The 11592-nt window shown below is 43.9% G+C and overlaps 1 protein-coding gene across 1 annotated transcript; it reads left to right on the top strand.

Moving 5' to 3' along the window:
- Positions 1–6245: 6245 nt before the first annotated feature.
- Positions 6246–8553, top strand: MELLADRAFT_73626 (family 4 carbohydrate esterase; the record flags this gene model as incomplete). The annotated part of the gene is made up of 10 exons (XM_007418321.1): positions 6246–6591; positions 6666–6704; positions 6788–6870; positions 6955–7035; positions 7105–7175; positions 7254–7299; positions 7376–7410; positions 7471–7719; positions 7792–7830; positions 7886–8553. 10 exons carry the CDS (start codon positions 6296–6298, stop codon positions 8231–8233), a joined length of 1287 nt encoding a protein of 428 aa, XP_007418383.1.
- Between the last annotated feature and the right edge of the window lie 3039 nt (positions 8554–11592).

The raw sequence follows: 11592 nt of genomic DNA, 5'->3' as shown, positions 1-11592 counted from the left end.
GAAGAGATTTTCAAATTGATAAGGCTACATCAATTTGAAAATCAAGTTTTGGTTAACTCATCAAGTCGGTGAAGGCAATATGTGACTTGCTCAAATTGGAAATTGAGATGTGCTTTACTCAACAAATCAATATGAATTGTTATGAATAGTATGTCGAGGATGTGAGAAACTTTGTGGAACAATAGCCATAAGTCCTTGCTCCATGTTGGCTGATATTTGGGTGAATTTTCAATCATATCGTGACTGACAAATTGTAAATGAAGTCTTTTGTTTGGGCTGATAGATGAACAAGAGTCGAAAAAGAACGATATGAGTTGTATGTTGTGATTATGTAAAAAGGGCAATAACAGTCTTTGCGGTGTGGAGAGTTGTGTTGTGTTTGAGGCTAGGTTGAAGGTGGGTTGACTTTGGTGTGGATATACTGGGGGGGTGGACTTTTGGGTGTGACCTCAAAGTGGGGGTGAGTCGGAAATCTTGAGTACCTTGATGATAGGTGGGTGCGTGTAGTAAGGTAAGACAGGTAGGTTGAGGTAGGGCAGGTATGTTCACAGTGGGCTGGTGAATCAGCTCAGAAATTTCTAAGCGGCTGGGGGGTCTCCCTTAAGAGAATCTTGTACTTAGCCATTTGGAGGTTACTCCAAGAGGCTACTCAAGATGCTAGATCATCTTGGCTGGTGAACCCCGAATCACATTGGGCTATAGCAACAGCTGTATGACCCTATACCATAGGGTAAGTACCTAGGTGCTCAGGTGAAAATGCCCCGACAGATCTCACGCTTGAAATTCGACATTAGCCGTAAGTCCCTAAACTTAACAAAGTCCCACGCTCGCGCATCCTTGCGGGGCGTCAAGCGAGGGACTTACGCCAAATGTGTACGCTCCTATACCTCGGAGATTTGGCTTTGGCAGGGAGCTGGCTTCTGAGGCCTTATAACTTTTTCCACACCAGGGATTCGGGTATAGTCCAAAGGAAAAAGTTGAGCGCCTGCCTCTTCCGCATAATGTACATATTTTTTTCCCGAGGAAAGTGCTTCCCTCTTGCATAAAATGTGCATCAAATATTGGCTCTTAACAGAGGATTACACATGGAACCTCTCTCTCGAGTCCAAATTTGCTGCTAAGACCCAATCTTTGAAGCACATTTTTTCGCAGAGGGGAGCACATTCCTCGGGGAAAAAAATATGTACCTTATGCGCCAGAGTCAGGCGCACAAGTTCTTCTTTTGGACCATATGTGAATCCTCGGTGTGGAAAAAGTTATAAGCACTCGAAGTGAGCTCCCTGCAAAAGCCAAATCTCTGAGGTTTTGGAGCGTACACATTTGGCGTAAGTCCCTTGCTTGACGCCTTGCGAGGATGCACAAGTGTGGGACTTTGTTAAGTTTAGTAAGTCCCTCTCTGGGGGGAGCGTCTCGCAGGACAGAGAAGGTGTAAGAAAATGAAGGTTTCACGCTCGACACTGTGAACCTATGACAGAAACCTTTATGAAGGTTGAAGACAACTCTTAGCTCTGTGTTGACTAGACACTGGCTAACAAAACAAGACAGCGAGTACTAAACTCGAGACGAACCTGAGAGAAGGAACGGAGGAGGATTTAAAGTGTCAAGGGAACTTTAGAATCAATTTCCTCGATGGATGTAACACACACAAAACAATACTAACCTTTATGAAGGTTGAAGACAACTCTTAGCTCTGTGTTGACTAGACACTGGCTAACAAAACAAGACAGCGAGTACTAAACTTGAGACAAACCTGAGAGAAGGAACGGAGGAGGATTTAAAGTGTTAAGAGAACTAATAAGTGAAATAGATAAAGGAGAAATACATAAAAGGGTATAACATAATAATATGGTTCAGATGAGTTCACAATAACAGAAAAATAAGTGAAAGAAGTCTGTGTTTAACTCTCACCTTTAGAATCAATTTCCTCAATGGGGGAAGAAGATTCAAAAGGGAAAGGTGAGGGGTTAATAAGAAAAACAAGCAGGTCACAAATTTTTGAGAAACAACACCAAACAACAACAATTACACTGAGTACCCCTAATTAATCCCAAAGCGTAAAACTTTTTCTAACACTCTACTAGTAACCTCCTGCTCGGTCAGCCTTCACACTCTGTACTGTGTTTAATAAAACCGGATTTGTCCATGTCTATTAAGAATCTTTTGGCGAATTGAGTTATCTTCTCCTTGATGGTTTTGATACGTTACTGGAGGACAAAATACTCCAACAGAGGGACAAGTTTGCCAAAAAGAGGGTTCCCTCCCTCTCTTTCAAAGCTAAGGACTTTGAAAGAGAGAGAGAGGTTCTCTGCTGTCTTCTCTTGTCAGATTCTGACAGCGCGCACGGACCACCTCAACAAAATGTTTTTGGCGATGTGGCAACAGGTGGCAACCTTTTTGGGAACGACAGTAAGTCCCTCGCTGCGCTCGAAGCGTGCGAGACGCAGCGTGGGACTTTGCTGAGGCGTGCCGTTGAACGACCAACACTTCAAGCCGTCACCCGGAACCGACAATCCGACGGATATCCGTCGGAGCAACCGTCGGAGCCGGGTGACGGATGGGACCTTGGGACTATCCGGTTGCCGGATAATCCGGTCGGTCCGGTAGTCGGATTGAGGGGCAAGAAAATCTGATTTTTGCCGGATATCCGGCGGATATCTGGCAAAAATGGAGGCGTGTATTAGGCGTGTATTTCGTGTATTTCGTGTATTTATTTCAAAACATCATATTTGAAAAGATAAAGAAAAAAAAAGCGTGACAACTTTAATCAAGTACTATTTTCGTCACCATCAAGCTCAATAAGGGTAGGAATTTTCAAAGGGCCAAAAAGTCGGTGCCAATCTTTTACGCATAAAAGAGTCTCAACATGCAGACTCAAGAGGCTACTACGCTGAGGGCCCAAGATCCGTTTAGTTTTATTGAATTGGCCCTCTGAAGGACAGCTAGTAGCTGGGATAGCCAGAAACTCGATTGCCATTTTGGCCAAAGCAGGATATATGGCTGTGCGTTCTTTCCAAAAGGTTAACACATGAGTGTCACGGCTTTCAAGCTTGTCGCCGAGGTATTGAGCAACCTCATTTTCAATTGATTGATGTTGTGAATCATCTTGAGTGCCGAAGATTGCATCTTCAAAATATTGTGAGGTAGAAGTTGCAGGAGTTGATCGTTTGGTAAAACTCGATGTGGGATTTGGTGCATCAGATTCGAATTTCCTGGCCTGGTCTTCAAACAGTGACCTAAAGTCTGAAACGTAGATGTCATACTCGGAAAAGAGCATTGCTCGTTCCTTTTTCAATTGATATGTTGATCAGTACAAAGTGAAAGCAGAATGAGTAGGAAGGTACTCACTTGGAAATAGTTCATCTTAAGACGAGGATCCAATATGGTGGCACAGATCGGCGCGGGTTTGGAGAGCACTTTCTTGAAATAATCTTCGAGTTTGGCAATCATACTTTTGGATGCAGGTTTTAATTGATCGAAGTCGTATCTTCCAGCAACCTATGTGTAAAGGCGAGAAAATTAGCCAACGGTGTTATGAATGCAAGTTTAAAACAAATGACTTACTGATTTGAGTCCTTGTAAAACTACTATATATATAGGGACTACTTGATGCATTGTTGGGAACTTTGATTTACAAAGGATCTCAGTGGCTTCACTGAGCGGTTCCAAAAATTCACACATCTGTTTGACATAATTCCATTCAATAGGTAAGAGAACGAATTTTTTGAAGTCTCGAGCCTTGCAAAACTCATCGCATGATTCTTTGAGTCGTAGAAGCCGTCTAAACATATGATAAGATGAGTTCCATCTTGTTGGAACGTCGACAACAAGTCGAGTGACTAAGTTAGAACTTTTTTTTGATCGAGGTGGCTGAACGTGGTCAATACTCGGATCTTGTAACATGTAGTCAACTGCCTCCCTTTCAGCATCATTGCCCACAGATTTGGTAGGATGTTCGGCACCGGTAGAGTTGGTGGTGGGAGGGTTAGGCGCAGCTGCAGATGCCATGGCCACGGCGAAGTCATGTCGCATCTTGACAATGTTAGCAAACGCTTGAGCACGTTGAGGGCTTGACCGGGTACACGTCACTAAACCATGACATCGATTATATATAGTCTTGAGATTAACTTGATTCACATCAGGTGGGTCGATAAGATCGTGTATGTTCGAGTGTGATGCAGCTTCTTGTTCATCAAAGACTTCCCCAAACACCTTTAAACCTTCTTTAGCGGCGAGGTTGATGACATGAGCTACACACCCATGTACCTGGGTGGTATGATCAAAGTCGATGCCTTCAGTCGTACCGATGACCCGTCCGATAGCGGCATTTGTACTGATGTTGTCCGCGGTCATCGCACTCAACTTGTTTGAGAGACCGTATTTTTTCAGATAGTTGAGAATAATGTTGGCAAAGTTTGTTGCATCGTGTGCACCTGGAAGTTGAACATTTAATGAGTCACTTTGATATAGCAGGATTTCGACAGAATGTCCGTACCTTTAATTTCTGCAATACCTAGACTGAGATCCATCAGTTCCCAGTTTTCATTGATGAAGTGACCAGTGAGTGACATGAAGGGGACGTTGTTCGGCGAAGTCCAGGCATCTTGAGTGATTGCCATCGCTTTACATGGTCCAAAGTAAGACTTCTTGATGAACTCCTTGTAGTGATAATAGATTCTGCGCATATGATTAGCTGTCGCAGTCCGTTTGCCGAGCATCCCGGTGACATGAGGACTACAGAGTGACAAAAGTCTTTGAAATGAAGGCTTTTCGACTATTGAAAAGGGGAGATCGCAATCGGCGATGAAATAACAAACACTTGTCTTGAGGCTGTTGACGTTGAGCTTAGTCTTACAAAAGTGAAAAATATTTTAAATATATATAGATGATCGTTTAAGACAGTAAACACGAGTTAGAACTCACAACATGTCCGGTTTTGGCCTTCTTGAAAGCGCCAACAATGTTACCTTGTTCAGGTAACATACCATCACGAATGCCGTGTTTGATTTCGAGGTGGTTCTTCATTGATGAAGTACTACCCTTCTTATCACGGGCCAGCTCCTTCCCGCATTCGTTTCCGTCCGCCATTTGAAATAAGCACTTGTTAAAATCTTTATCGGGTAGCTTTTTGAAATATCTCCAAACCCAGCTCGGATTTGGACGAGAAGTAGTAGTCGAAGTGTCTCCGAGATCGGATTGCTCGGCTTGTGAGGCTGTGTCTGTAATGGTCCCTGGGGCTGAAGACATATCCATTAGAGTTGAATAGAATAATGGTGTTTAGGCGGTATGGGGTGGATTGCAATCAATCAATATGATGCATGCAAGACGTTGAAGTTTGTTTATTGATAGTTGAGATGATTGAGCGGTGGTATATTCGAGAAATGAGATTCTGGGAATGACTCAACCTTGTAGTTCAAATACAAAAAAAAACTAAAAATATTAATAAGGTCTGATGAGTGGATTCGTGGAATAGGAAGTTTGAAAAAGGATATAAGCCCAATTTGGACCCGGGCCGGCCGAAGAATCACCCGGGTAGCCCCGGTTTTGGGTTCAATTCCCACCGACGGAGACTTTTTGACCAAAGCGCCGGATATCCGGCTCGGTTATCGAATCTAGCTTTTTGAAAAAAAAAACCGGACGGTTATTATCCGTCGGGCCCGGATCTTGAAAATATCCGTCGGTTCGGTGCACGGAATGGGTAGATGTCGCCGGATAGTCGCCGGGTGACGGCTTGACCAACACTTGCTGCATTGATCGCGGTGGATCCTGATTTGATATGTTGGATTGCCACTGAAAAAAAGAAAATACAAAATCTGTCACCAAATTCAAATCCTGCGCTCTCTGATTGAGAAAGTGTTGGTCTTTTAAGTCTAGGGCCTTTCTGTTTCTTTACGTGAGGTGAGCGCAATCGATCACATCTATTGCCCTAGAGTTAAAAGACCAGCCCAATAGTCGTTGGGATACTGGGATTCAGATTATTCGGCCAGGTCAGCAAATTTGCTGACCCGAGCATGGGAGAGTGTCATTTCCCAAAAACCGAGATCACATGGGAGGTTCCACGTGGGAACTCGACCTCGGCGTTGGATGATGTTTTTCCGAATAACTTCAAACGTAACCTTTAGTCATTCGTATTGGGGAGCATTGGAGATGCTCTAATAAAGGAAAGCCGAGGTGTTTCTTTCGCAGGTGGACCCAGATCAGGCTGTCTTCTATATACATATATAAGGAGCTTTGGACATTGGCTTTCTGTTACCCACAAAGTTTTCTTATTCTCCTTCTCTTCTCTCACTTCCCAATAATGCAGCTCCTAATCGTCGTCTCCGCCGTGCTCTCACTGCTTGCAAATGTCTCTAATGCTTCTCATGTCCCTCTCTTCAAACGTCAAAGTTCCAATTACCCAGCCTTGGATATCCCCGGACCCACCCCGAAGCAGGAGTGGGTAGATGCCTACCAGCGAGAAAAGGCGGCCGGTCGGATTCCTAACATTCAACCTTCAGTCAAATTACCTTCTGGAGATACCAAATATCCAGCGAACGTGAACCCCTTGGACCCAAGTGTCTGTAGTTGGACAGTGGGATGTATAAGTCCTACTGAGTTGAGGCTGTTCGCTTGTTCAACCTGGATAGCATGAATATTAAGAATCGTTTTTCTCTTTGGCATGGAACCAGTGTCAATGATGCTCCGGACGGGATGATGGGTATCAGTTTGTTAGTCACCCATTTCATATCAGACAAGGGCTTAGCAAATGGCGGAGGCAAAGGTCATAGGCTGATGCGGAATTGTGTATTAGTGACGATGGGCCACAGGGAGGAACCGCTGAACTTCTGCAGTTCCTTGAGTCTGTGAACCAGACCGCAACCCATTTCATGATTGGTGAGTCGAGTATTGCATTAGCTTACTTTGAAATACTGTGAAACTAAAGATCGTCATCTCCTTGCTTGGACGAACGGAAAATAGGCAGTAGAATCCTAAGTAACACTGATGCGTTCAAAGCCACGGTCGCAAAAGGAGATCATATAGCTGTTCATACATGGAGTCGTCAGTAGTTATGTTTCTTTTCATCCGCACCTTTTCTGGGAGGCTAATTCCTCGAGGTCGAATTCTTAGATCCCCTGATGACCACTTTAACTGATCTCCAAGTTCTGGGTGAGATTGGTTGGACTTTGCAAGTGATCTTCGTTAGTCCTTCATATTTCTGACACTTCGGACATGTCAAGTACTCGACTCATTCAGCTTTCACAAATATTGATTCATAGGATCTAGCTGATGGTCGATTGCCTGCATACTGGAGACCTCCGTATGGTACGCATACATCACCTTCATGTAATACGATGCCTTTGTACTTACCCGGAGTTTTTTTTGCTTGGCTGCGCAACAGGCGACGCTGATAACCGAGTCAGAGCAATTGCAAAGGTGCAATTTGAGCTTGCATAACTTCATTGCTCCACAAAGGTTGACTCTATTTATTTGCAGCACGTATTCGGGCTTCAAACTGTGATCTGGAATCATGATACGGAGGACTGGTGTGTATCACCTGAAGATGTGAACATCTGCACAAACCACGGACCAGCAAACCAAGCAGCGTTAACCGCTCAGCTGAAGGATTACGCTAAACTCCCAAAGTCCCCTGGTCTAGTGATATTAGAACACGAGATCACGCTTCATTCAGTGCGCGGCTTTGCTGATGCGTGGCCCGCTATCAAGGCAGCAGGATGGGATACTGTAAGTTTTTTGACGATTGTTTGAGTTTATTCGGGCAATTACCGTTGGCTGATCTTTTCACGCGTCATCAAGCGACCCATCCCTTCGTTATTCAATCAGGCTTGGTATCAGGTTAGTCAGTTGGCTGAGAGATTTCAAGAATTTGCTGCTGATACCACCACTTTAGAACGCGCTTGGTGCTTCCGACCACCCGATCCATATCCCTGGTGTATTGAATGCTAGCGAGACTTTACATGGGCTTCAGCATAATATTGTCAACAATGCTAGCCAATATGTCAATCTTACTACGCCTTCAGGCTTGCCGAATACCACCTCAGTTCTGTATACCACCTCAGTGCTGAATACTACCTCAGTGCTGAATACTACCTCAGGAATCAAATCGACAACCACGAATCTCACCAACCATGCGCCATCAGTATTTGTCAACACTTCTGGCGCCGATGCGGCACGCAAGACAAGCTGCGGGTTCTGGAGGACGATTCCATTATTTTTTGTCCTGTTGAGTTTGTTATAATCATGAGGTGTCTACACCGATCTATTGCGCTATTTTACGCTATATAATCTTGAATATCTTGGCTTTCAAAATGTTTTTGTGGTTGCTCTTTGTTCCGTCTGGCCCCGCATTATGCTGGCCACTGGTAGTCATTATTCATCTTGTCAACTTCATTCATTCATTTGCAACATACCCGGGCTGTTGAAGCCCAACTCATCAAAAAATGATCATCTCTATTCAGTGCATACTACAACATATGTTGATAAACTTGAGCTTCAAATACCATCAAAGAGTCCACATGGACACAGATGTCATGAAAGATTGTTGACAAGAATCAACCTGAGCCCCGGAACCGACACCCCGAGGGTTACCCGAGCCCCGAACCGTCGGGGTTAGGGTCCGGTTAGCCTTTTTTTGGACCCAGATACATCGGGGCCCCGTCGGTTTCGGGCGCGGGGTGGGGTTGGTTTAGGCGTCTCGAACCGCGGATAACCCGCGGGTTTTTAGCAATTTCAGCAAAGAGATAGATTTCAAATCTGAGACCGGTGACAAGGTAGTAGAAAAAAGCAAAGACAAAACAAGTAGAAAAAAACAGACAGTAATATGTTGAAAGAAAATTAAAGTAAAAAAACCTTCAAAAAAAGAAAAGTATATGATAAAAACAATTAATCGCTATCATCATCAATAACAATTTGAGTTCCTGAAACAGATGTTCTACCAATGTTATTTGGGAAAAACATAGCCCCAAAGAGGCGAAACCACTCCTTGAGACACAGAAGGATTTCCACACTAGTCGGAGTAAGAGATGATCGTTGAGGTCCGATGATACGCTTTGTCTTGCTAAACGCTCCCTCGGATGATGTGCTTGTAGCTGGAATTGAAAGGTACATCCTTGCCATCTTAGCAAGTCCTGGTAGTGCGTCCTCCTTCCCTTTCCAAAAAGTTACGATATCCCCCCGATGACGGTCACAATCACCCAAATAGCGATTAATCTCGCTTTCAATGGTGGCGTATGAGGTCGGTTCGTCGCTTCCGTAGATTGCTTCGGCAAACCGATTTTTTGGCTTCTTTGGTTTGATCTCAGAGGGTGGAGGAGCACAGGTGAAAGTTGATGCCATATCGATAAAGTGTTGTTTGAAGTCGTTAGGAGTCATGTCATATCTTAAAAACAAATCGGAATGTTCCTAGGTATGAGGTATGCAAATAATCTTCAATTAGTATAAGCAAAAAATTCATGATTTGAAGAATTACTTACCTCAAAGAATTTCATCTTGAGGCAAGGATTCAATATCATGGCACAAATGGGTGCTGGTTTTGTCAGTACTAATTTAAAGTATTCCTCCAGCTTCTCAAACATGTCCTTTGCAGCTGGTAAAAGCTGATCGTGGTCATACTTCTCCTTGACCTGAAGTAAGAAATATAGATTGATTATCAGAATCGAGTATTAGATGGAGGTGGTAAAGAAAGTACTTACCTCCAACAAATTCTCCATAATAACCGTGTAAACAGGTATGACTTCATGCATTGTAGGATATTGCCTTTGGCACAACAGATTGGTAGCTTCACTGAGGGGTTCGAGAAAATCACACATTTGCTGAACGTACTTCCATTCCAATTTTGAAAGTGCAAACTTCGGGGCTTGGCGTTCACAATACTGTACACAGGCATCTTTCAGTCGAAGGGCTCGCTTAAGCATGTAGTATGATGAGTTCCAACGGGTTGGAACGTCGATCATCAACCTGGTGGCACGATCTTTTGATTTCGCAGTTTGAGATATGTTGGGGTCTTCCTCATCTGAGTTGGAGGGTGTGCGATGTTGGAAGAAGCTGACAGTGTCGTCGTCCAGTTGCACCTCAAGGTCTTCCTCATCGTCAATATCGTCAGTGTTTTGTTGACCATATCTATCTTTATCTTTATCTTTATTTTGATTTTTATCTTTCTTGGCTTCAGCTTCAGGATCTTTTTGAATATCACGAACAAGAGCTATCACATTAGCAAAGTTTTGACTATGTTGAGGAGTTTTTCGAGTATACATAGCCAGACCGTGTATACGAGCATAGATGGTCTTCAAATCGACAGTTGAATTGTCAGGAGAGTCGACAATCTTCATCAAGGATGGAGGGAGAGGTTCTGAGTCTTCAAAAGAGTCGTCTCCAAATAGTTTGAGGCCTTGCTTGGCAACTAAATTGATCACATGTGCACAGCATCCCATGAGTTGATTCTCAGCGAAATTGAGGTCGGGATTTTGAGAAAGTAATCGACCAATCTTCGTATTGACGCTGGCATTATCGGCTGTCATACCGGAGATCTTCATGCCCAAATCGAACTTGCAGATATACTTGGAAAGTATATCTGCAAAGTTATCGGCATCATGGGCACCTAAAAACACCAAAAGTCAGAATCAAATACACACAATGAAAGAAATAGAAAATAAAATAAATTACTCGCCTTCAATATTAGGCATCCCAATTACTACGTCCATAAGCTTCCATTCTTTGGTGATGAAGTGGCTCGTAATTCCTAAGAATCCGTGATGATTAGGTGAAGTCCATGCGTCTTGAGTGAACGCTACGTAGTCCGCTTGATCGAAAAACGTAGACTTGATGAATTTCTCATAGTGTGTATATACTTTAGTACAGTGCTGAGCTATCGCGTGTCGTTGCACAAGCATTCCCCTAGTTTGAGGGTTTATGAGTAGAAGGAGGTCCTTGAATGACTTTCGGTTGACAATTGCATATGGAAGATCACAGTCGGCGAGGAAATAGGCGATCAAGGTCTTGAGAGTCTCCACGTTGAGGGTTTCCTGTAAGTACAAAGTAAAGAAAGAGAGAAACGAGTTTGAATAATGTGAAGATGAAGTGATGATATCGAATGAAAAACCTCACCTGTTCACCTATAGTGCTTTGCTTGAAGTGTCCAATAACACTCAGTTGCTTCTTTGGTGCTGGACCATCCTCGAATAGTTTATGTTGAGACTTCAAGTGATTACTCATCGACTTGGTACTTCCGGTCGAGTCTTCTTTCAATTTCAGGCCACAGCTTTTGCCAGTCTTCGGATCGATAACTTCACAACAATTAAAGCCGTCTCCTCTTTTAGCACCTGGGATCTTGACAAAGTGAGTCCAAACGTAGCTCGAACGCTTGCGTTTGACGGTTTGTGTGGCCACTGATGAGGTGTCGCCATCGTCGGCATCGGTGGTATCTGGACGACTCGAGGTAGCTGGGGTGGAAGCGCGAGTGGAGGCTTGAGATGCAACACGTGGCTCAGTTTGAGCCATGTTGCATAGGATCGATGGGGAGTGGGTGGTTGAGGGTTTGAAGAAGGATCAAAGTCTAACTTCCGAGGTCGGAAGGTAGACTTTGGGCGTGCCCCGACGGGG

Source organism: Melampsora larici-populina (assembly GCF_000204055.1).
Source record: "Melampsora larici-populina 98AG31 unplaced genomic scaffold MELLAscaffold_89, whole genome shotgun sequence".
NCBI lineage: Eukaryota > Fungi > Basidiomycota > Pucciniomycetes > Pucciniales > Melampsoraceae > Melampsora > Melampsora laricis-populina.
The sequence above is the reverse complement of the archived record's forward strand: the minus strand, read 5'-3'. Positions and strand labels throughout refer to the sequence as shown.